General features: G+C 45.0%; 9 protein-coding genes across 9 annotated transcripts; 6 read left to right on the forward strand and 3 right to left on the reverse strand.

The window, feature by feature from the left end:
- Window positions 1-25: 25 nt before the first annotated feature.
- On the forward strand, window positions 26-2,703 carry TREMEDRAFT_74394 (uncharacterized protein). The gene is made up of 4 exons (XM_007006233.1): window positions 26-222; window positions 383-1,133; window positions 1,415-1,557; window positions 1,829-2,703. The coding sequence occupies exons 1-4, from the start codon at window positions 118-120 to the stop codon at window positions 2,495-2,497; spliced, it is 1,668 nt and encodes a 555-aa protein (XP_007006295.1). The 5' UTR covers window positions 26-117; the 3' UTR covers window positions 2,498-2,703.
- On the reverse strand, window positions 2,663-4,835 carry TREMEDRAFT_74395 (uncharacterized protein). Its single transcript, XM_007006234.1, has 7 exons — window positions 4,805-4,835; window positions 4,728-4,762; window positions 4,503-4,676; window positions 4,222-4,425; window positions 3,654-3,978; window positions 3,329-3,436; window positions 2,663-3,043 (listed from the first exon to the last, which is right to left on the reverse strand). Exons 1-7 carry the CDS (start codon window positions 4,816-4,818, stop codon window positions 2,785-2,787), a joined length of 1,119 nt encoding a protein of 372 aa, XP_007006296.1. The 5' UTR covers window positions 4,819-4,835; the 3' UTR covers window positions 2,663-2,784.
- Window positions 4,836-4,994: 159 nt separating this feature from the next.
- TREMEDRAFT_40155 (uncharacterized protein) lies at window positions 4,995-7,655 on the forward strand (the record flags this gene model as incomplete). The annotated part of the gene is made up of 10 exons (XM_007005991.1): window positions 4,995-5,077; window positions 5,141-5,255; window positions 5,404-5,472; window positions 5,515-5,638; window positions 5,762-5,915; window positions 6,041-6,199; window positions 6,354-6,583; window positions 6,680-6,815; window positions 6,994-7,056; window positions 7,289-7,655. 10 exons carry the CDS (start codon window positions 4,995-4,997, stop codon window positions 7,620-7,622), a joined length of 1,467 nt encoding a protein of 488 aa, XP_007006053.1. The 3' UTR covers window positions 7,623-7,655.
- A 303-nt stretch (window positions 7,656-7,958) lies between these two features.
- TREMEDRAFT_45020 (uncharacterized protein) lies at window positions 7,959-10,340 on the reverse strand. The gene is made up of 4 exons (XM_007006029.1): window positions 9,403-10,340; window positions 9,159-9,225; window positions 8,782-8,965; window positions 7,959-8,566 (listed from the first exon to the last, which is right to left on the reverse strand). Exons 1-4 carry the CDS (start codon window positions 9,977-9,979, stop codon window positions 8,414-8,416), a joined length of 981 nt encoding a protein of 326 aa, XP_007006091.1. The 5' UTR covers window positions 9,980-10,340; the 3' UTR covers window positions 7,959-8,413.
- A 477-nt stretch (window positions 10,341-10,817) lies between these two features.
- On the reverse strand, window positions 10,818-11,845 carry TREMEDRAFT_32707 (uncharacterized protein; the record flags this gene model as incomplete). Its single annotated transcript, XM_007005921.1, has 4 exons — window positions 10,818-11,006; window positions 11,125-11,197; window positions 11,397-11,560; window positions 11,765-11,845. 4 exons carry the CDS (start codon window positions 11,843-11,845, stop codon window positions 10,818-10,820), a joined length of 507 nt encoding a protein of 168 aa, XP_007005983.1.
- Window positions 11,846-12,615: 770 nt separating this feature from the next.
- Window positions 12,616-16,449, forward strand: TREMEDRAFT_74398 (uncharacterized protein). The gene is made up of 19 exons (XM_007006235.1): window positions 12,616-12,791; window positions 12,836-12,921; window positions 13,281-13,486; window positions 13,622-13,687; window positions 13,733-13,853; window positions 13,899-13,931; window positions 13,975-14,090; window positions 14,132-14,205; window positions 14,287-14,304; window positions 14,394-14,622; window positions 14,691-14,831; window positions 14,871-14,943; window positions 14,998-15,008; window positions 15,053-15,183; window positions 15,392-15,487; window positions 15,525-15,556; window positions 15,698-15,867; window positions 16,050-16,102; window positions 16,165-16,449. The coding sequence occupies exons 1-19, from the start codon at window positions 12,749-12,751 to the stop codon at window positions 16,254-16,256; spliced, it is 1,791 nt and encodes a 596-aa protein (XP_007006297.1). The 5' UTR covers window positions 12,616-12,748; the 3' UTR covers window positions 16,257-16,449.
- A 150-nt stretch (window positions 16,450-16,599) lies between these two features.
- On the forward strand, window positions 16,600-17,726 carry TREMEDRAFT_18853 (uncharacterized protein; the record flags this gene model as incomplete). Its single annotated transcript, XM_007005907.1, has 5 exons — window positions 16,600-16,632; window positions 16,887-16,963; window positions 17,128-17,228; window positions 17,331-17,440; window positions 17,568-17,726. Coding segments are annotated over 5 exons (480 nt in total), but the record flags the coding sequence as incomplete, so codon positions are not given.
- Window positions 17,727-19,913: 2,187 nt separating this feature from the next.
- Window positions 19,914-20,496, forward strand: TREMEDRAFT_63958 (uncharacterized protein; the record flags this gene model as incomplete). The annotated part of the gene is made up of 2 exons (XM_007006157.1): window positions 19,914-20,358; window positions 20,414-20,496. The coding sequence occupies 2 exons, from the start codon at window positions 19,914-19,916 to the stop codon at window positions 20,494-20,496; spliced, it is 528 nt and encodes a 175-aa protein (XP_007006219.1).
- A 525-nt stretch (window positions 20,497-21,021) lies between these two features.
- Window positions 21,022-23,533, forward strand: TREMEDRAFT_63959 (uncharacterized protein; the record flags this gene model as incomplete). Its single annotated transcript, XM_007006158.1, has 3 exons — window positions 21,022-21,593; window positions 21,784-22,472; window positions 22,776-23,533. 3 exons carry the CDS (start codon window positions 21,022-21,024, stop codon window positions 23,531-23,533), a joined length of 2,019 nt encoding a protein of 672 aa, XP_007006220.1.
- Window positions 23,534-23,591: the final 58 nt, after the last annotated feature.

A 23,591-nucleotide genomic window follows, 5' to 3' on the forward strand; every position in this document is an offset into this window, starting at 1 on the left:
AGCTGTCCAACCATCTAACGACGATCCCAAGGAACTTTGCGGGTGCTGCAGTGTCAATCCACTTTCCCCACGACCCACGACCTCAAGCGTCTGCTTCAAGAGGATCGAGGAGACAGAATGAGTCTTCTCGAGTCCCGCTTGGAGAAACTCCTCAACCAGCGCAAAGGAAAAGGTCGGTTCAGGAGCCTGAAAGTGTATCCCACTGATTCGTTGTTGGATTTTGTGAGTCTTTCTTGTCATCTATCATTCATGACGATCAATCCTCACTCTTCTTTTTCTCTCCAAATGGATAAGAAAATTCTTCCACTCATTCCTTCTTCATCCTCAAACCTCCAGAATCCTTGAAAATGCCCGATGACACAGCTTGATACTGACTGAACAGTCTTCAAACGACTACCTATCCCTCACCTCATCCCCTAACCTTCGAACATCTTATCTAAACACCCTCTCATCCTCTCCGAACATATTCGGCTCCACCGGTTCCCGACTCTTATCAGGTTGTACACCCTCTCATCTAGCTTTAGAAAGCAGACTTCAATCTCATTTTGACGCACCATCAGCTTTACTCTTCAATTCAGGATGGGACGCCAACGTTTCTTTCTTTGCTACTGTACCGCAAAAAGATGATTGGGTTATATATGATGAATTGGTACATGCTAGTGTTCATTCTGGTCTCAGAGCGTCTAGGGTGGAAGAGGAAAGAAGGAGGAGTATGAAACATCGGGATGTTGAGGATTTCAGAAGTGTTTTAGAGGAAATTCTGAAAGACGAGGAAACTCTTTCAAACAGTACCTCTCTTGAAGAAGGCTTTCATCTAGATGAGGGACAGAAGGAAGGAGGAGGTAGAATTAAAATGATAGAGAGGGATGTTCTGAGGACAGATGGAGGAGGAGGAACGATTTTTCTAGCTTTGGAATCTCTTTATTCCATGGATGGAGATTTTTGTCCTTTATTGAAAATGTTGGAAGTATTCGATAATCTCGTTCCTTCATATAGACAATGTGTGGTATTGGATGAAGCTCATTCCACCGGAGTTTATGGGAAAGGAGGAAGAGGTTTGGCATATTCTCTTGGTGTACATAAGAGGATTGTGAGGTTGATGACTTTTGGAAAAGCTGTTGGATGTTCGGGAGGTGAGTTGAAATAATATTAGTCCTCTAACTCATCTTCCTGTAAGGTCTTTTCACATCTTATCACTTTTTAGAATTCTTAGTCTACAACTCCTAGTTTTCCTTCATCCATTATGCCGCAGTCTTTACTTCCGACAGTCCTTTTTCATCATCGCATTTGACGCCTTCAATGCTTCTATGTCATACTCATACCTCTCGTATTCACCAACCTAGACTTCTCAATGTCCAGGGATTGTAAAGTATGCCGACGTAAACTAAGGAAGTCACTTGAGCTAACTCATTAGCCGTTTTACTTGGTCCGGAGACAATACGAACTTTTCTTATCAACTTTGCTAGACCTTTGATCTTCTCAACGGCATTACCTCATTCAACTGTTATCGCTTTAGAGTGTGCATGGGATTTGTTGCAAAGTTCAGAAGGTGATGAAGTGGGTGATCCTTCTTTCATCTTCACCACTTCAACTGCTTCATTATCATCTAGTACTCTCACGGTACACTGGTCTACCTTTGATCCTCATATTGATATGCGAAGTCTCAGTGGGATCTCACTCTAAATTCGCTTCATTTACTTGTCAACCCGCTTGTCGGCTGTTCGTCTGTCAACTCCTGAATGAGAGGGTAGATCGCCTCCACTAACTTAATCATTCATCCTGACAATTTGTCCGTGAATTGATAAGCGAGGAATTGTCTGACAAGTAGCGACGAAGACGACTTTTCGCCCTCATCCAACATTTTCATAAACTTCTGAACGAATTACTGTCAAAAACCCCCTCTAACGTCTTACGACTACCCTACCCTTCTACCTCTCAACAATCATCCCAAGACAATGATGAAACATCTTTTATCTCAACGCTATCTCCTCACGCTCCCCCCAAATCTCCCATACCACCCTCCAATCATCTCCTCTCCCAGCCCGCTCAACCCTCCCAGCCGTCCCTTTCTCTCAGTGGATCAACATCCCTATCAATCTCCCTACCAGCATCTTCATCTCAGCCATCAACAACATCCGAGCAAACATCATCGAGTTCATCTTGGGAAGCAGCATCGAGCTCCTCAATTCAAACATTAACAACTCACAAATGGATTTCACCCCCCGTCGATGCACCATCAGCAATCTGTGGTCTTCTTACCCCTCATCCTCATCGTCTCTCGGCGTTCTTATTGGAAAAAGGTATGATCATCCGACCTGTCGTCCCTCCTTCCGTACCACCTGGTGGGGAACGTATTCGGATCTGTTTAAGAGCGGATATGAGTTCGAGGGATGTCGAACGGCTCGTTACTTGTTTGAAGGAGTGGGTGGATATCGAGGTCAGACACGGAAACTCAGATATTCCTTCTAAGGGCTTCGGGGTGAAAGCGAAATTGTAATAGAATATAGAAACATCTCCATAGACCAGATCTTGTTCTGATCTTTTTGTCAATCTCTGTGTTGTGTGTTGTTCACGTTATTGTCATAATCATCTCGAATCAACATCGCCCATGAGTCCACCACTACTAGAGGGTTCTTTTGTGCTTTGGAAGGTTGAGCCATATACAGTACCGTATGGAACAGATGCATTTTCCGTATCTCCTTTCCACCCGTACCACCATGTACGTTTTTAGTTTAGATTTCGATTCTCGAGTATGACGGTCACTATTCATACCTTTCTTTAATATCACCCCAACATCTTCTCCAAAACTTCTACTACTTTATCCCCTACATCAGTCGTACTCCTCTCTCCACCCAAATCACGAGTTCGATAATCAAAACCTCCCTGCTGTGCCCCATCAAGGACTTTAGACACTGCTTTTTCGATAGCGTCAGCTTCGTTAGGTCGACCGAGAGAATAACGAAGCATCATGGCTGCTGATAGGATAGTTCCAATGGGGTTTGCGATATTTTGACCTGCGATATCTGGGGCTGAACCGTGGATTCTGTGACGTTAACGATATTCGCTGTGCATTGAGACGTATCATCAAGGCCATATGACTTGATAAATACTCGAAGCACAAGTGATTGGGTAGGTCAAGGTTTTCGGGAAATCTTCCTCTGTTATGTCTATTCGATGTAGGAATGTAGGGTGAGTGAGTGATGTCACTTCCTTCTTGGTGCACAAAGCGAGCATGGTAGATTCCATTTTGATAGGGCTCACTGCAAGGATGAAAAATGAGAATGGTACTTGAAAAATGGGTTATGGAAGGTGAGAAGGAAACACTTACGGTTCGTATATCCCTGAAACGGTAGCATTTGGATCAGGAGCACCTGCCAAAGAAGCAGATGGTAGTAATCCCAGAGAGCCAGGGATGACGGAACTTTCATCTGAGAGACTGTAGATTAACAACCTTCTCGTCCGATATAACCCCTGACAAGACGATCCAGACATATCTTCTACTATTTCTATCCAAATCGATATATTCCCACACGGCCAAATGACAAAATCTTTCGTCGAGCGGACCTACATGACTCATCACACCGAGTCGCTGGGAAGAGCCAAATGTCGAGCAGGGGAACATCAGATGATATTGAATAGAGTGACAAACTTACATATCCCCGAACATGTTCTCAGTCAAAACCACCCCATTCAGCTTCCTCGGGTTTGACACCATGATCATAGCTGCACTATCTACCAATTGATGGTCCAACTTGAGTTGAGGATATTCCTTTGCCATAAGTTCCGTAACCGTCTTACGCCACAAACGCGAAGAAGCGAGTACGTTGGCTTTATCTATCGAATGTACCGGTAAAGGAGGATCGGCAGCCAGAGCGATTTGACAAGCCACACGGGTTATACGTTCTACTTCTGGGATAGTGTAGATACATGTGTCCCAGGCGGTACCGGTCGAGTCGGTTTCTTGTCGGTCACCGAAGTCTGAAATCAGTCTGGTTGAATTTTTCGACAATCGGATAGTACTCGTTACTAAATCACAATCATGTGTCACCCTTGTGAGACCTTCTGGTGGAGTGGAGAATTTTCAAGGTGAGATGTGCCAAGTAATGGACGTACGCACGGGCCCAGCGAAGTACGTGGGAAGAATAGTAATTCGATGCAAGACCAGTAGTAGTCGAAGGAAAGGAAGAAGAGGAGGAAGAGGAAGAAGTGATCGAGACTCACAAATACCACCAATAAGTTCTCGAAGGACTATAATATCCGTCCCGCGAGCTACCTCTTCTTTCAAAGGTGAATGTTTTAACAAAGATTCACTGGCGAAATTGGCCGGGCGAATATTGGCAAACAAACCGAGTTCTTTGCGAAGTTTCAAAATCCCTTGTTCAGGTCTGACAGGTCCAACACCCCATTTCGGACCACCCACAGCACCTATGATCAGCATCTTCGTCTCTCATCCCTCCCGCCAGCTCTGAACATGCAAGAAGTATGCTAGGGAAACCACTCACCGAGAAGGATAGCATCTGCCTCTTTACAACTTTTCAGAGTCGATTCGGGTAGGGGATTTCCATGATTGTCAATTGCCACCCCACCAAAATCACAAGACGTAATCTCGAGTGGGAGTTTGGTGAGTTTGACAATGGTCTCTAATACCCGGACGGCTTGACCAGTGACTTCAGGACCTAGGCATGAGTTCTGAGTAGAGGTGAGTACGGGAATTTAAGAAAACTTACCGATGCCGTCACCAGGTAGGATGGTGATTTTGAACCTATTCGTAAGCTTGTCATCATGTCTTGTACTCCCAGCTCACGTTTTTTGTGACATTTCGTTGTGAGTTGAACAAGTCGAAGTGAACTTGGGAATCCAGGTGAATTTCGGCCGACTGCCGATTGGACGGAATCAAAATTGTGCGAGCTGCTTCCGCCGGAACTGAACTCGAGTCCATACTACATGCTACATGCTACAGTTGCAATATCACCAACACATCAAACGATGACAAGATGACCTCCCCACCCGTCCTCATCCTCGACAATGGGGCGTATAACATCAAGGCTGGGTTTGCAGGTGTGGACTGGGAGCCTCGGTATGTCATCCTCCCGTGTTACCTTGGCGTATCATGAATTGTCTGCGAGAGCTGATCAGTCAGGATATACCCAAATTCTATAGCTAGGTCTAGAGGGGATAAGAAGGTATATGTGGGGGATGAGGTTGATTCATGTCGTGATTTATCAGGGATAGTGTATCGACGACCTTTTGAAAGAGTGCGTATCTTGTCGTTTCGACTCATCTTTGTGGTCAGAGGGACTGCCTTCGTCAATAACTGGGCCTTCTCACACATGAGTCCCAATGGATGTTGAGTAACAATACCAACGTAACAGTAACAGCTTCAGGAAGGATGCTCACACTCAGGGAATGCTGGTGAGTTGGGACGCGGAGAAGATCATCTGGGACCGTCTCTTCTCTTCAGATGTCATGAATGTGAGTCTTTTAGTCTATACAACTCAGAGCACTGATTCATAGATGACATGTCCTGAAACCAGTCTACTAGTAACTGAACCATATTTCAATCTACCCAATATTGCCGAGACCTACGATCAGATGATCTTCGAGGAATGGGAGTTTCAAAGTTATTTTCGATGTACCCGTAAGTCGTCATATAAATCATCTCCGTATCTCATTCGCTGTGTCGATATCGTGCTGTCGTTTCCAAGGTCATTGCAGTCATAACATGTAGCTCTAGGGTCATGCTAGTGAAACTGACTTCCAGCCGCGACATTGATGCCTTATGGTAGTTTATTCGAAACCGACTCACCTACTCCTCAACCACCACCTGCATGCTCCATCCTTATCGATATGGGATATTCGTACACTCATGTCATACCTTTACGAGATGGTCAGATAATCTGGGATCATGTCAAGCGGTAAGTTTTGTATCCGTGCTCGTTTATGGTTGCCAGTACTTCTTCCTTGATAAAGTTCTGTAAGAGGTCATACTCTTTCTCGTTGCAGCCGTGACTACTGCAAGTGATATCACTTTGCTGATCAGCAGGATAGATGTCGGAGGAAAACTCTTGACCAATCACCTCAAACATTTAATCTCTTTTAGACAATGGAACATGATGGACCAAACACACGTTGTCAATTTCGTCCGTGAGACATGCAGTTATGTCAGTATGGATTTAAAAGCAGATTTGACCGCATGCAAGTGAGTAATCCCTCCGAACTCCCTGACACTCTCATTGCCTATGTTTTCAAGAATTTTTGGTACTTTTTCCTTCATCTCCATACTTCGCTGTCCTCATGAGCCAGTTGATATTTGTCTGATCCATATATGTCAGTATCGTCTATCTGACACTCAGACGTGACCCACGACATAATCCGATAGTACAGGAATACGTACTCCCTGATTTCTCACCAAATTCTACCTCTCGAACAGGTTACATTCGATCCGGACCCAACGCGAACCCTCCTACATCCACCGATAAGCCCGAGATGACCAAGCGGGCCAATGTGGAGGAAGAACAAGTATTATGGATGGGTAATGAACGGTTCTTAGGACCTGAACTCTTATTCCATCCTTCTGACATAGGTGATTTCCTCCTTCCTCTTTCTCTTCAATCCTTTCCTCATATCTGGCTTTTGCAATGTTCAGGAGCACGAAAAATGGCTGTAGTTGACATAATAGGTATCAATCAAAGTGGAATACCTGAGACGATAGCTTTGGTGATCGCCGCAATGCCTGAGGAAGTCAGAGGCATGTATTGGGCTCATATTGGTATTTTTGGTGGGTTGGGGAATATCGAAGGATTGGGTGAGCGACTGTGAGTCGGTATTTCAACGTTTTCCCCCTCTTACGCATTGCGACTACTTGGACTGTCAGTTAGACCTCACATATCTATGCTCTGGAATCTCTTGACTTTGCTCCTCATTATATAGACTGATCGAGTACTTTGTGGCCACTGCAAACGAGCAGTATCATAAGAAAGATGTTTATGACAGTGAACGAGATCTTCGAGCGTTATGTCCGATAGAATATGAACTAGGTATATTTGAAGCATACGAGTGAGTTTCAGTCCTCCAACTCCCCTTCCTCTGTAATAATCCCTCCTGATGTCAATGCTCCAATCATACTACCTACAGTACCAAACCCACTTTAACCACTCTATCTTTCCCCTCCCTCATGTTGTCCCAACATCCCCTACCCCCCTCCTTCTCTTGCCTTTCTTATAGCTCACTCCATACGATCTATCCACAAGACAAAGAAACGTATCCAAACCCTTTTACTCACTTTCAGTCCAGCTTCTCAACCATACCACGCAGCTCAATCCCTTATCCAATCATCCACATACCCTTCACTTCCCATAACCCGAGCAGAATACCTAGAAACAGGATCTTCAATCTGTCGTCGTAAACTATCGGTTTTTTCTCAACCTCCATACTCACCTCTTTCCGGGTCAGTACCAGAGATCGTGGATGGTGAGTTAAGTGATGATGAACGTGAGAGAAGATATGCCTTAGGTTTGATAGATGAGGAAAAGAAAGGTAAAAAAGGAAAGAAGAAGGAGGATGAAGAGGTTATCAGTGGGAATTGGGGTGGAAGGAGAAGAAGGGCTGGTTTGGGAATATGAATCACTGAGATGTATCAATCATGACTTTTTGTTATTCTGGCGATTTCGACTAAGGGCACCTATAGCATTAAACTCTGTTAGGGATTATATTTTGTATCGTCAGCGACGGTCGTGATTGAGTGCTTCATTCAACAATGGATTCTCCTCGATGGAGAATGATGATGATGATGATGATGATGATGGAGTTGTATCAGATTTTGTGGTATGGTCGTAGTCCATGACTGAAGACTGGGGAGATGATAGGAGTACGAGTAGCACAAATCGGATCGAGCGGATCGTTTAAATGATATAAGTAATCAGCTGGTTTGAATGCAAACTATGGTCTACATCTAAAGAGAAAAAAAAAATGAGCATCCATGCAGGGACAATGTTCTAAAAGGTTTCTATAAATTATATCGGCATTATTCCTCCCTTCTCTCCTCCTCTCCTCCCTTCCCCTCTCCTCTCTACCTGGACACCGCCTCTCATCTGACGACCGTCATCCTTCCCACCTTAATCATCACAATTCTCATGGGTCATAATCGTACATTTCATAATCCAACAAGTCCCTTCCCACATTCCACATCCATCCACCTTCATCCCTCTTACATCATTCATAGCTCCGTCCTCTCCCCACTTGCGTTTTCAACGCAATCACTTCCCCACACTGGGGTGATAGGCGAGAAACTGAGTGACGGGAAAGAATCGATAGACTAGGGACCACCGTGACCAGCAGATGGGTATTCTTGTTCTTGCAAAGCAGCGTGCAGCAGTTTTCACATTGGCCGAGATTCGGATTTTCAGTCGGAAGATCATTGTCCTTTTTTGTCATTTTGCGGAATCTCATTACCATCTTCATCTATCAAACCTTTTTTCTTCATCATTCGAAGAGATTCATGAATTGGGTCGAGAGATTGTTCGGGGGCTCGATGTGAATCAAAGTATTCGTCGGCCCATACAAAGTACTGTTCGTTAGCGATACTCGGTCCAGCGGAGTCTTACTGTCCCATATGTGGGATATGTGGAGAGAAATTATGATAAGTGGTGAATTTGTCCAGTGACAATGTCGAAAGCAAGCAATATAACTGAAGTGGATGATTCGGTCAGAGGCCAGAGGGGGTTGTAAGATTGTGGGGCAGATGATGGCGTCCGAAAAAGAGGAAAAGAAGGTTTAACTCACCTGTCCATAATTACATGTGAAATATAAATGATGGAGAGTGTGATGAGCAGGTGAATTTAACCATTTTTCCCACCATGAACCAGTGATCATATCTGCGTCGTGGATGATGATTGTCCATAATTGGACTAGGACGAAGAGGGTGAGATAGACGTATTTTTGCATAGGGAAGAGGAATACGAATATGCTGCGGTGTGAGCTCTATACTCTCTTTACAACTTCAGTTGAGAGGAGACGTTTTCTGACAGACAGTGGATCACCCTGGGGTGAAGTGAAAGGGCAATAAGAAGGACCGGCTAGGGGAAGAAAGGTGGTGACGATAAGAGGGGGGGAAAGGAGAAATAGTAAAGACACAAGATGAGAGTATGAGAATTACTCACTGGTATGGTAAAGATTGAGCATAACCATCTAATGGATGGAATGCCAAAGCCGCCCAAGGAGTGGGGACTATACATTAGCATCTTTTACCTCACACCTTCGAAAACACTCAACCTCATTTCCTCTTGGGAAAGAGGAACATCAGAAATTATGACTAGTACTGAAAGAAAGATAAACGATAGGCAAATGTAACGAAGAGATGATGAATTAATGATGGGATAGAAAAGAGAAATTGAAAAAACTCACCTATCCACTTATGATGAGGTTTATGTATATATTTATAAACCCTCGGATGATGTTCTAACCTATGTATCCAATAAATTAAAAAATCCGTGAAAACCAAATACAAAATCACTGATGAACATAAATACATCCAACCGTAATCCTCAACTTTTTCATACAACATACTTTTACCTCTAACTTCACCTAAAAACCAAGGTAATGTCAAAACGTCTATAGTCGGTACGGCAATCAAAGAAGATTTGATTTCTAACCATTCTTGATCTTTTAAAAATTTAGGATGATGTCTTAATCTTTTATCGAATAAAAGTTGATAAGAGATATAAGAGAATAAGAAATATAAAACATATGCACCAAACATTGCGATTAAGAATATTGATATTGTTTGTCTTGTTATATCATCGCGTGGCCATTTTGATTCGGTTTGAAGGCAAGGATGATATGTCGTTGAAGATGAATAAGAGGAAGGTAAAGAAGTTGTATTGAGATGTGATAGAGATAAAGGTATAGAAGGATTGGGAAGGAAATGAGAGTAGAGAGAATCGAATATGTGTTGGTCGCAAAGTTCTAGGATTACGTCCATTGCTTTGAGGTTTGTTGAATCGTTGAGCGTTGGGTGTTGATTTGTTGGGTGTCGGTTGTGCCGGTGTGTGATTTATGTAGTGATTGAGTGAAGATGTGGTGAAAATGTAGCTGAAGAGCAGTGGCAAAGAGAGTGAGAGTAGTGAGAAAGAAAAGATATACAAGAGACAAAGGTTGGCAGTGGAACGACAAGAAAGTGGTACGATGAAAATTCCGTGAAACACGCCGTGTTTGGGTCTCCGGAAATTCTCGGTCGATCCTTTCCTTTGGTTTTCTTACTCACACTTGACCGTCACAACTATTGTATTCCACTACACCGATACTCGCCCCACGATAGATGCAGTAAAATACTAATAGTCTACTTACTTATCTCTATGCACATGAATAAAGAAGATAGAGACGACCCCAAAAGTGCCCAGGGAATATCGTGCCACTAAGGGAAAACAAGTCGCAATTGCCACTGCCCTGAATCGGCTATCGGCTCTACTCTCGGGTACCTAACCTCGCCGCTTGTCGGCCGATGCATTTACTAGGTGTATACTACTACTATGTACACGTACAAATCACGACCACAACTACCACTCCTATTGAATACGGTCCATCTCTGTCTTCTCCTTCTTCTGTCCTGTCAACCGTCTACCCACACCAGACTCAGCTAACAACTTGTCCAACCTCTCTTCGTCCAACTCCAATCCCAGAGGCTCGTCTTCCGTCCCCACTGCGACGTCACGCATCACAGTGGGTTTGGGACGTGGCGGTGGGGTTGACTTGTCAGGACCTGTAGTCACCATGGAGACGCCAATGGCAGACACTACGATGAGCACGATGATGGCTACATGTCAGCCGTGACCGAATGAGGTATGCGTATGAGGTGATGTGATGTGGATGATTGTTGGAGTTCGGGATACATTCCACCAGGTAAGGTAAATGAAGGACTGACCGATCGCACGACGTGTGGCGTCCCATTTGGCAGATTCGATCTCTGTTCGTAAATCTCCAAGAGAAATGGTGAATTTATTGTTGATTTCCTATATTCGTCAGCTCGCAACTCAACGTTCTGGTGAGATTGCTTGTCCCAATAAGGCAACGATCGATATGAGATAAAGATTGGGCTATACGATGCAGACAACCAATGGAAGATCTCACCTCAATGGCAATGTCAAATCCCTTGAGCTCTGATCGCGTCTCGCTTTTGCGATTGTTCATGTCCATTTCGATGCTGTGATGTCAGCATGTCTCTCTGATGTCTCAACCGAATCGAGGATGTATCATATGCGTTGAGGTTTGATAAACAACGATGGTGTAGTCAATCGTCTTCCCAAAAAGCCATGGACGTTTGTAGACCGAAGTGGAAGAAGATTCAAACTACGCGATGTAGAAGATTGTTCAGGCACGAGGAGAAAAAAGCACAAACCCACTCATGCTTTAAAGTCCCCACATCTTCTTTCATCTTCTGCTCCAACTGATCAACCTCTCTCCGTATAGCTCCAGCCATAGCTTTCAAAGCGGCGCCATCGTTTCTCGCCCTAACAGAGAGTTCCGTCCTGAGTTCTGACAAGGCGGCACGAAAGAGATAAGCGACCTGCCATCAGATTGATATCCAATCTCTTGAACAACTGAGTTCGTCACGACTTTTCCTTCTGAGAGTCAAAGCCTTCTGATCATCACTCCAACCACTGGCAAATCCACGACCCCTGACTTTGACGGATCCGGACAAGGTATTGACATGAGGGAAGGAAACAAAGGATGGGAAGAGAGAAAAGTAGTTAGAAGAAACTCCACTCACATTCTCCATATCCTCTCTCCCTAACATACTCTCCCTAGTCCTATCTCCCCTCCTCACAATCAACTCTCTTACAGCTTGCATCAAAGTCCGTGCCACACCCGGCTCCAATTGACTTTTTTCCAAATACGTCACAAATGCATGTGTGTCAAATGGATGTTGCGTTCGAGTAGGCGGTGGTGGTGGAAGATCGGGTAACGGGGGTAAGGTGGAAATGACCACTTGGTCTGATTTTTTCTGGTCGGTTACGTCCACTCCGGCTGAAGTTGCTGAAGGAGACGGAGGAAGGGGTTTAGAAGGGCCTGGGGAGTTTGTATTTGTTGATGATCTATCAGGGGATGTTGAAATGATGAAAGACGATGAGTCTGGTGGTGTTGGATCGAGATTTGAGGAAGAAGATGAGGAGGAACGGTTTGAGCTCGAAGAAGATACGGTCGAGTCTGAAGCAGAGGGTAAGGTGATAGGTGATGAAGGATCATACTTGTCGGATCGAGCATCCATAGTGACTTGACGAAAAGAGCGTGGGAGGGTAGAAGCGGGTATACAGAAGGGTTTATGATGTAAATTTCTTCGTAACGATATTACACGGACAGACCTTGATAAGGATGTCATTTTTGTACTCAGCCTAACCGTCTGAACGCCGTACTGTATGTTCTTTGTGCTCTTCCTGTTCTATGAATATTTATGGGTGTGTGGTGACACTGAAAGGAATCTGAAACGTTTTCGTACTTGGTGGCGAGGATAACTTACGTAAGTACCACGTGGTCAGAAGAAACGATCGGAAGTCCGATCTTTCGGGTCCGACAATTCCTTCCCCAAATTCCCAATTTCTCAAATTCCCCAGGATTCATACAGTAGATCTCTATCTACGACTTGTCCATATTCTACTTTGCGCTATATGCTGTGAGGTAGACTCGCTGGTACGAGTCTCTTGCGATTATTCTTCTGCTGGAGGGTAAGATATCCTCGGAGGGTTAGAGAGAAATCATGGGTTCTAAAGGCGTGAAAAGACAATTGTCCATTGCGGAATGTGAGCTATTGGAACAAGGAGAGGGAGAAGGAGCTGATGGAAAGGTGATAGGATTTTGACTGCTCCAGGTCAGATATTGGAGATGGATTATTTGACTTTGCATGGAAGGAGAGTAAGGGTTTGGAAGAATGTACGTGGTCCCTTGAAGCTTGACATTCATATCTGATATCATCTACCCCTTCTCTTCTTCCCCCCTGACTTGATCAACTGAATGCTTCATATGTCCATGTGACTGTCCTGTATATTGAAGTCGTATCTACAGAGGGTGGCAGAAGAAATGGGACACCTCCGTCTCAAACCAACCAAAAGATGTTAAGTTTGTATGAGGTAGAATATCAGTCAACGCCGAGGTGTCCCCATTACTTCTGCCACCCTCTGTACTGGACAGTATCCCGTGCGGATACACAGCTCATGCTCCTCCCTGAGGTCTGCCACGCGTCTGAATCTCTTCAATTCTCTGGTCTTGTGACTCGCGTTGACATATGCCAGACACCTAGGACTTTCCGAGAATCTCTGCTTGACAAAATGACTACCTACCACGAGAGGATATTCCTCTCTTTTCCATCCGTTCAGGGAAGGGAATACTTGACATATGGTCAAGTGATGGAGAAAAGTTTAGAATTGGCAGCTTGGATGCGCTCACGAGGTTTGGGATTAGGTAGTAAGGTTGGGATAGTGGGTATGAATTGTCCCGAGTGAGTTTCCTTATCATCTCCTGACTATCTCACGAAACATTTTCTCCATTATCGTCAACAATTTACGACTCGACACCCTGGACTGGTTAAGAGAATGATGAAGCTGCCACTTGATGACTGAATGTTGATAAACAGATGGATCATAGCCTTCACTGCGGTCCAGATTATCGGCGGTATTTCCGTATGTGTCAATGCATGGTTGTGAGTTGAACATTAATCCCAGGATAGGCAATGAGCTGATTTTAGACCGGTGGAACAACTGAAACATTGTCTCATCAAAACCCGACCAGCTCTAGTCTTGATGGACCAAGAACGAGCGGATGATCTCGTAGACTCATTACCCTCGTTGAAGCAGTCGGGAATAGAGGTATGCCTGCTCCAAGCACAAGGTCTGGCTTGAGCTGACAATCAGTCATACTGTTGGGGCTCGGGGACGACACTTCCTGTAAGTCTACGTTTATCTTTGGTCACCTGAGCTCAAATCACAGAGCTTGCAAGATGCTGTCAGAACTATATCCGCCGCCGAACGAGACGGTTTGTTGAGAGGAAAGGGAGTTGAGTCGCTCGGACCAGAGTCGGATGCGGTCATTTTCTTCACTTCTGGGTGAGTTGTCCATTTTTGCGGATAACGTTGCTGATGGGTAGAACTGGCGGACCTCCGAAGGCAGTTTTGAGTACGCAGAGAATGGCATTGACGAATATCTGGTCGGGTCTTGTTGGTGAGTGGTCCAAGCTCTAACTACCTGCTATACCTCCCTCACCTCTCATTCACTGTTCTGTCACGGCGCTGCTACAATCAGGGGATAATGGGTGGCGAGGTGTGTTGGTGGTGAGGGATGCATCATCTCTGTGAATCATGACCAGGAAGTGTCATTTCCTGTCGAAAGCAGAGTATACTGATCATTAGCACCTGCCAGAGCTGCCCTTCGTGCAGGACTACCAATTCCACCACTACCTCAACCCTCCCATCCGCAAAGAACAGTCCTCCTCGCTATACCCCTATTCCACGTCACAGGCTGTCTTTCATGGCTTATGCGAGCTTTCTTTGCTGGTTCAAAGATGGTCCTCCTACCTAAATGGAGTACGACAGAAGCCATACGTGTCATTCAAAGCGAAGGAGTGACAGTCATCGGCGGGTAAGTTTGTGCATCATCTTATCCTCTTTGATGCCACGATGTCTTTAGGCCACACAACTAATGCTCAGTGTCCCAGCTGTCGTCTCTGCTATCCTTCAATCTTCACATCTACCTCAGACACACGTCCCGGAGACTGTCTTCTATGGAGGGGCTCCACCAAGTAATCAACTCCCCAAAGAGATCAAATCCCGTTGGCCTAAAGCCGGCTTGTAAGCTTTCCACCGCTTCGTGATCAAGCTGATGTATAGGGTCCAAGGATATGGTTTGACAGAAACTAATGCATACGTGTGTTCTATCGCTGGTGGTGATTACCTAGCTAGAGTGAGTGGGAAGCTTTTTTCTATCTGCCGTCGAGAACCGAGTTGATGTCGATAGCCTGACAGCACGTGAGTCAAGCTGCGTCTCAAGAAGACAAGTGTTGATGTGAGAGGGGACCGCCGGTTCCTGTGACAGATACGATGATAGTCGACCCAGTAACCCGAGAACCATTGCCGATAGGCACTACGGGGTTGTTGTTGGTCAGGGGACCGCAAGTCATGAAATGTTATTATGATGATGAGGGTGAGGACGGATTTTCGGTTTACGTCATCTCTTGCCTCACTTCCTACGAAGTTTCCTTCCCCTTGAACATTCCGCTTCAACAAAACATCTCAAGCAACGAGATCAGTTCAACGGTCAGCGCTGAGGGAAAGATTATTGCCCCTGCTTATGCTTCGTTCCCCATAAGACACTGAGAAAGGTCAATGCTGAACGGCGAGCTGATGGATAGAAGCCACTCGGAAAGCTATCGACGAAGAAGGTTGGCTTGACACTGGTGACGGGGCCAGTGTGGATGCCGAAGGTTTCGTCTATATCAAAGATCGATGTAAGGCTACAGGCAAGTGATGTGAACTCATGAGTAGTAAAAGATATCATTATTCGTGGTGGAGAAAACGTGAGTACCGCCGAATCTCTCTTTACTTCTTATCAAGTTCATTCACTGATCCGCTTGACACTTTGACCCACCTCTCACGGTGTCAAAACCTCCACGTTGTGCCTGTGCCCAATGGTTCAGAACTATGGGATTGACTTACAGATCCCATCCAGCGACGTTGAAAACGCCCTATATGCTGATCCAAGAGTAAGCGAAGCGGCAGCCGTAGGAATACCCGATTCGTTCTTGGGAGAACTCGTAGGAGTAGCAGTGACTCTGAGAGAAGGACAAGTGGCGGACGAAAGGGAGTTGATACGTCTTGCTGCAACTAGGCAAGTATCTTTCTCTCCCCTCTCCTTGTCCACATCTACGCTTATCACTTTCTCGACGATCGATAGAAGCCTCTCACTTCGACTCTTCACGTCCAGTGTTTCCTTGAGGACAGCAGCCCTTTGACGTATCAAAGAGGTCAACGATGTAGCAGGAACAAAGAGGAGATTGGCTGATACACAAGACTTAGCAAACATGCAATACCCGTCATCGTCCTCATCCTCCCTGGTACTTTGCGTAAGTCCCTCGCTTCCCCTTCTCCCTCGTAAGACGATTTCATCAACGTCACTGAGATACAGCACGTAACATCAATGGTAAAGTTATCAAAAGTCAATTGGTCCCTCTCGTATCTGAAGCCTGGGCAAAAAGACGTGTCCGGGCAAAATTATAACAAAACCCATTCCAAATCTTCTGTCATTTCAATTTCTTGGTATCTCTTATCTCTTAGATCATAGATTATATTCAGCATCTAATCAGTCGTCAATTATTACTACTCACATCTTTGTTAGACTTGCTGTACGTTAAACCATACGATGCATTTCACAACTTGTTACACATGTATGTATGACACTTTGTCCGCACGGCCGTTCTTTAATTACGTAACCACCCATACAAGGAATTTCAAATTGCATCTTTCACCGTTCGACTTTACTTTTGAATCAGATCTCTCGCTATAGACTCAAAGAAACATGTCGACTTCTTCCTCAAAGATAGTTAAACAACAGATGGAGTTGAATCCTAGAGGTATACCAAAAGCCCCGTTTGTGGTGAGTTGTCCTTCCGCCCCTTTTCCGGATCTATTGGTCGGGTAGGAATGTGGTTTCACTCTTGTGTCTTTTCAGTCACTTGTCCATCAATCATGTTAGTACGGGAATGGGATGGTATCTCCATCGGGTCAGGAGAGATATCATGGATCTCTGAGTACTATAGGTCAGAATAGGGGTTTGTTCTCGATGGACGGGGCGTGATCAATCGGAACGAAGACTATCTACGTCGGATTGAACAGGAGAGCTGATGATAGGCCAATGTGGAAGAATATGTTGGTGGACCGAATGTGGATGTAGGTAATGCTGTAAAGGCTTTCCAAGAAACATCTGCGTGTGTTGATCAGTCTGTCCAATCCCAATGCTAGACATCCTCCGTCATACATCAAGCTCTTCGTTTCCCCACGATTCCACCTCCGACATGGAGCTCATTGAAACTTTGGCATTTCATTAACACAATTATCTGTGGTATTTTTACGAAGACAGCTAAAATACCAGGAAATACCGATACATGGAACTCTCCCTCCAACAACGTCGTAAAGCTCTTTTATCGAAAATCCCCGATATCGAACAAACCCTCACAGTCGTACGATTTCTCCGTACCAGACGACGGAAAGCTTTAGGAGAAGAAATTTCGGATTCTGAGAATTCTGATATAGAAGATTCAGATGAATTGAGCGAAGAAGAAGAAGAAGGTGAAGGATCAGAAAGGAAAGGAAAACCAAAGTTGAAGACTTTGTTCGAATTGAATGATACTTTATATGCTGAGGCAGAATTAGAAGAGACGGATGAAGTTGGAATATGGCTCGGAGTGAGTCATTCATCTCCTTTATCAAAACATTTTCCCATTTCCTTCATATAACAAACGTTCACATACCAAATTGCCACCCCAAAGAATCTACCAATATGGAAAATCGAACGTACAACGCTTACATTAGGCAAACACAATGCTCATGTATCCATTAGCAGAAGCCGAACAACTACTATCGGATAAATTATCAGCCGCGAAACAAAGTCTCAAGGAGGTGATCGAAGATTTAGAATGGATAAGAGAACAAGTGACGGTAATGGAAGTTAACTTTGCTAGGGTTCATAATGTGAGTTCATCCTATTTCTTCATTACCTCGACTGACATGAACTGACTTTCAGTGGGATGTGAAACGGAGAAGAGAACTTAAAGCTCTAAGCGGTACACCTACGTCTGCGTTGTTGACTTCAGGACGGAAGGGCGAAGACTCGGAGGATGAAAAGGATTGAGGATACTTGGTCGGGATACACATTGAGAGAGAGAGAAGCGGAGTGAGTCCAGTGTAGAATGACATCATCATGAATCTGCATCGCTTCCCCGAATCGTGAGAAAACGTCGAGATCCGTCCGAGAGTTTGGAAGTCATGTTTTCGAGATTCGTGTTTGACTTTTGACGCTCCTTTCATTGACCACATCGCCCCACGTATAGCCTCACGCGGCTCCATTCATATCATTGTGAGATCATCTTACCCAATGCTATGAGCCAACTACAAAGGTCAGAAACTCGAGAGTCTTCTTTGCAGGTTGTTGAGATGGGGGGATTTAGTACAAATAGCAAACCGGGTGATCCGTCACCACCGTTCTCGTTAACCGTCCAAACTACCAGGAACTAGATGAACACTCAATCTGTCATGCCAGGAACGGACTACGAATCTGCCGTGGCACGGATGGACGAAGACACACAGAAACTTTGTTCCACATTGCAACACATAGAAGATAGCATAAGCAACGTGCACAGTTTTGCTTCCCAGCACCCACTAGGGGAGAAGCAGCAGAACACCCTTGATGTCTGGCAGGAACTCTCCAAAAGGATTCGTTGCCATTTGAGGGAGAAGACCACTCTCAATCCTCCACCCTCATCCTCCAGAGCAGTCATAAGTAACCAGGCTTATTCGGTTGTCGGAAACCAAATGTATGATTTTGTCTTAAAATATATTCCCTCCGAGCAGACGCGTTCGAACACGCCTACAGAACTGTTGTCAAAGGCAATAGATATTTGCATTGCCAACTCAAAACAGAACATCCAAGGGATGCAAACTTCTCAGTTGCCTGAGAATACACAACCAAGCTCTGGATCAGGTGGAGGACAAGAACGCCTGGATTCACCTGAGTCCACGAAAATAGACGAAGCGGAAGAAGAAGCTGATTTGATCTCGGCGCAGCAGCCTTCGGATAGATCCGTAGAGGGATAGGGAGTCCGCGTCAGACTCGAAAGTTGATTGGCACGTAGAGTCAGCTGATGAGGGTCATGTTGAGAGAGACGAATGAAACGATAGTGATGAGCGCCAGTGATCATTCTTACTTACACTTTACTAATCCCCCGCTATAAACCTCTTCTGCGTGATCTGTCCTATTCATCCTCCAAGCCCGTGCAATCGTCCTCAGTGCTTTGTGATCGTGTGACATCCTCTGACACAGGCTCCATGTCGCATAGTAGGCACTGCAAGTCAGTTAAGTACTTCCGATCAGTCTCAAGTAGTAGTCACCAACCTCACCAAATCGACATGTTCTACGCCCTCGGAGGGGGAGGGGAGGGGGGGGGGGGGCAAGCAGTAATGAACCCTCGATTAGAACTTCTAATGACCCTCCCTCCCGCAACTTGTCCATGGGGACGCATAAAGATCTAAAGGATGGTGATAGTACTTGATACGTCGATGACTCATGTCGTGATATTGAGCTCGAGTAAATCCAGGTAATCTCTTGACCAAATTCCTGGAAGGTATCCATGCGACCGTTCAAAAATCGGAAAAGGGTGAAACGATCGATTGGGGTCGTCGACACGAAGGCAGGGGGAGGCAAGTCAAACGCTCAATCTTGGGTAGGTCCTGGTCGGTCAGAATCAACATTTTAATGAATCATACAGTATCAACTTACAAGTCATTCCTCATGAGACGAAGACGCTCTTCATGCACCACAAATCTCCCTGATCCGAAACTCTCCCCCCCCCCCCCCCGGTAATCCTTCTCCGTTCCCGCCCCGACATTTAATCTCCTTGTGCTCCACCACACCCTCACATTCATCATCACTACTTACGTCCTTCTCACATCGTGAAATGACGTCTGTGGAATCTAGAGGTTGGGGTAAAAACTCGAGGATCTTCTTGTGGAGCTGTCAAGATGGAGTGGGAACGTGATGAAGTGGAAAAAAGATGGAGTGGGAACAAGATGGAGGAGGAATAAGATGGAGTGATTCTGAGAACGAATATATCAGGTTTCGATGTTCCTTACCACCCTCCCCTCTCACGAATTCTATTCACCATGTCAGAGATTAAGATGGACGATGCTACCAGAGCTCTTATTGATATACTGCCACATATCGAAGCGAATAGACAAGTGCTTGGACTTGTCAGCGTATCTGGATTAGCAATAGAAGATGCAATGCGTATCACTGGCTTCTACCAGAGGATGTCAACAACAATCCGTGACCATTTGTCTCGGGTTCTTCCTGAAACCGTTCAGCTGACAACCAAGACTATTCCCATGACCACAGATCCAGATTATAAAGCATCTTTTGCAGCACAAGAGAGGTTCATCAAGGATTTTGGGATTGCGAATAGTAATATCTCCTCGGAATCCCTCACATTCGCAGTAAATTCTTGCATTGATCGCTCAAACACATACTTTATGAGTAGTCCTGTGAGGGCCTTTCAGTCGACCCACAGTAATATCCAACCGAGTTCTAGAACAGCAGGAGGAGATCAAAGTGAGTCAATTGCAATACGTATGAGAGCAGAAAATGATGCTTTTGCATTGTGGAGGGCGGACATGGAGGAGCGATGGAGAGAGATACTGGATTTCTTTTGATAAAACGGAAAAGACCAGGGAAGCTAGTAACGCATGAGTCGGTCCGATGAGAATTATGACGAGAGAGATGAACGAGATGATAGTGATAAGTAGTAATGTGTAGGTGATTTGTACTCACGATCTACTTGAGCTTGACTGACCCTGAGTGATCCAAACATCCACGAAAGATCTATCCTGAGAATTTGCATGGCCTAGTGACATATGAACCGAGTAACGAGTGTTCGATTAGTAATCGTCGGAAAAAAGATCGATATCGACACCGTGAGAGGAGTTGATTTCGCTTCGAATCTCGGACGTGAGACCATTTCGAACAAAACTCCTAATTCTTCCGTGTGGGATAGATCCGTCATCGCTTTCTCCTCTTTCACACGTCTGACAGTGAATCGTTAGACTTAGTAGCGTCATGAGAATAACATTCGAGGTTTGACGCGGGGTTGGTGGTCGATGAAAGGATACGATTTTCGAAGGGATTGAGGTTGAATAACCTTGACTTACTGAGTCTCTATCCGTCTCTTTCCCCCACCATCAATCAAAATCTAACATTTGCTAATAAGTACAAAGCATGTCGTCAACACTCCGTGATGCCAGAGAGAGCGAGAACCCAGATATAAACACCCTAAACGAGATACATAAAAATATGAAACAGTGGTGTTTGTCAGCTAAGCAGGGAAGTGTGAAACTCAGAGCGAGGGGCAAAGATCCGATGACCACGGCATGTGAAGCAGGTCAAGCCAACATTGACACTTGCCTAAAAAAGAAAGGCTTCGCAGTTAGATATAAGAAACCGACGTCTGCATTGACTGGGGCAACCGATGCCAGCACGTGGCTTCATGAACTGGTCAAGAAGACTCATCCAGGCGAGAACTTCACGACTCAACTCTTGACCACTACTATTGAAGATCTCATCGTCAAAGTGGAGACAGAGCTTAGCAGCACTATTCAGCCGCCCGCTTCTATGCACACAAACACCGGGAGTGGAGATGATGAAGAACATCAAGAATCGTCAAGCACGACAGGAGTCGGAAAGAGAGTCAACGCCTCCACCATCAGTCCTGAGTTTAGTGATGTCGATGATGAGGGGATAGATTCCGAAGTCGACGCAGAAGGCTCTCCGGATGCAGAGCACCAAGAATAGTATCTTTGGATGTACCTTTGCAGTGCATAGCAATGGTCGCCTTGTCATATACGTATGTAGTACTTGACGGCCCATATGGCTTATTTGAACGAGAAAGGAGAAAGAGGGGATGTATAGTGATCACGTGACGCGGTGTTGGTGTCTTCACACTTTGTTACATCTTGAACTTCACCATTGTATCCCTAACAGTACTTCATACATAATGTCAACTCCCAACCCCCCAAAGATATCCTTCTCTTTCGGTTCAACCAAAACTTCCTCCTCAACCCCACCTCCCCCACCCGCCACCTCCCAGCCGTCCAATCTCGAGCTCTTGATGGCCAAAGCCAAGTCCTCCTCTTCCTCTACCTCTACATCAATCTCAAAGAAGAAACCCCCAATCCCCTTTCCAGACCCGGAGGAAGATGATCCCCCCCTTTCACCTTCCACCACCTCTCACGGACCTACCATCAAAAAACCCAATACTTCGAATAGAGCAGGACCGAGTAATCTACTTGGTCCAAATGGAAAGAAAGCAAAACCCGGCGAAACGCTTCTTTCTCGGTCTGAACGTAAAGCTCAACAAGACGCTCTTTCCCTCGATCCAACGGCATTCGAATACGACCAAGTATATGATCAACTTAAAGCTTCAGAACGAGCTGCTGAACAAGTCAAAAAGATAGAAGCGGAAGAACGTAAACCTAGATATATCGAGAATTTCTTAGCTAGTGCTCAGACCAGAAGATTGGATAGGTTGAGAGCGGAGGAAAAGATGTTACAACTTGAAAGAGAGAAAGAAGGGGATGAGTTTGATGATAAAGAGAAGTTTGTCACTGAAGCGTATAAGAAACAGATGGAAGAGGTTAGGAAAGCTGAAGAGGAGGAGAGGGTGAGGGAAGGTGAGTCAAGGATTTCACAGCTCAACTTTCAAGATTTACACTTACCTCGCTCCAAACACATCTTCCCTAACTTCCCTACACTCTACACGAGCTGCTCCTCCATCACATCATTTACCTCACCAAGACTTTCTCAATGATGGGATATCTTCGAATGCGAAATCCGACTTTGTCATGAATTCAACTCATCCCTTTATATCATAGCTCAGCTCTCGGGATGAGATATGTTACCGTGACATGGGCTAGGAGAGATTACAGATTCATTTTTCTGCTAGTATCATTTTGAAAGGATAACTGACTTTGCAGAAAATCTACGAAAAAGTAAAAAAGGTCCTGGACTTAGTGCATTTTACAAAACCATGTTAGACGATTCAGCCGCAAAACACGCCGCCGCCATGTCATCCACCTCCACCCTCAATAATCCATCTTCTACTCCCGGTCCATCCTTGACCATCAAACCTCCTTCAAAGAAAGACGAGACATACGAACCAGAAGCAGAATACGATCCATTTCTCGCTCGACAATCTCTTCAATCCGACGACAATCCCTCTGGTCTCAACTCCCTCACTAACGATATCAAGATGGGTCCATCACGACCTTCAGACGAAGAAAGAGCAGCGGAAGCAAGTTCTAAAAGTGGTAAACGAGTAGAAATGAGTGATGATGGTGAAATAGTAGATAATAGATCTTTACTTAAAGCAGGTTTGAACATCACTAAAAAACCAACCGTTTTACCTACTTCATTATTGACCGGTGGGAAAGGTCCAAGTATAGAAGGACCATATATCAGTAGGGCTGTAGGAACAGCGGCGAGTCATGAAGAAAGGATGATAAGGGAGAAGAAAAGGTTGGCCGAACAGATGAGGGAAGATAAATTGAGAAGAGAGAAAGAAAGAGAGGAAATGATTTTGAAAGAAGAGGAAGAAGCTAGGAAAAGAAGGGAAGGTGATGATGGTGAAGCTGAAAGGAGAAGGAAAGAAGCTAAGGAAAGGTTTTTAGCTAGGAAAAGAGCTAGAGAAGTGGAAGAGGATGAAGAGAATAAGAGGGCCAAGGATGATTCTTGATTTCTCCTTGGTTATCATTGCTTCTTTCTTGTCCACCTTACTTGCTTTCTTGTTGAAG

The sequence above is a fragment of the Tremella mesenterica genome (assembly GCF_000271645.1).
Source record: "Tremella mesenterica DSM 1558 unplaced genomic scaffold TREMEscaffold_9, whole genome shotgun sequence".
Classification (NCBI taxonomy): Eukaryota; Fungi; Basidiomycota; class Tremellomycetes; order Tremellales; family Tremellaceae; genus Tremella; species Tremella mesenterica.

Bases quoted from the DNA above. Each gene is read 5' to 3' on its own strand.
- TREMEDRAFT_45020 (XM_007006029.1), bottom strand. From the start codon at position 9,979: ATGGACGTAATCCTAGAACTTTGCGACCAACACATATTCGATTCTCTC. The intron at 9,226-9,402 runs GTGAGTTTTTTC...GCTAATGTATAG, and splicing joins ACCTCATCATAAGTGGATAG to TCCCCACTCCTTGGGCGGCT. The intron at 8,567-8,781 runs GTGAGTTAAACC...GCTAACGAACAG, and splicing joins TCACATGTAATTATGGACAG to TACTTTGTATGGGCCGACGA.
- TREMEDRAFT_74398 (XM_007006235.1), top strand. From the start codon at position 12,749: ATGGGTTCTAAAGGCGTGAAAAGACAATTGTCCATTGCGGAAT. The intron at 13,854-13,898 runs GTATGCCTGCTC...GCTGACAATCAG, and splicing joins TGAAGCAGTCGGGAATAGAG to TCATACTGTTGGGGCTCGGG. The intron at 14,623-14,690 runs GTAAGTTTGTGC...ACTAATGCTCAG, and splicing joins GGAGTGACAGTCATCGGCGG to TGTCCCAGCTGTCGTCTCTG.
- TREMEDRAFT_74394 (XM_007006233.1), top strand. From the start codon at position 118: ATGAGTCTTCTCGAGTCCCGCTTGGAGAAACTCCTCAACCAGCGCAAA. The intron at 223-382 runs GTGAGTCTTTCT...CTGACTGAACAG, and splicing joins CTGATTCGTTGTTGGATTTT to TCTTCAAACGACTACCTATC. The intron at 1,134-1,414 runs GTGAGTTGAAAT...CTAACTCATTAG, and splicing joins AGCTGTTGGATGTTCGGGAG to CCGTTTTACTTGGTCCGGAG.
- TREMEDRAFT_74395 (XM_007006234.1), bottom strand. The intron at 3,437-3,653 runs GTAAGTTTGTCA...GTTAATCTACAG, and splicing joins GAGAACATGTTCGGGGATAT to TCTCTCAGATGAAAGTTCCG. The intron at 3,044-3,328 runs GTAAGTGTTTCC...TTAACGTCACAG, and splicing joins GTTTCAGGGATATACGAACC to AATCCACGGTTCAGCCCCAG.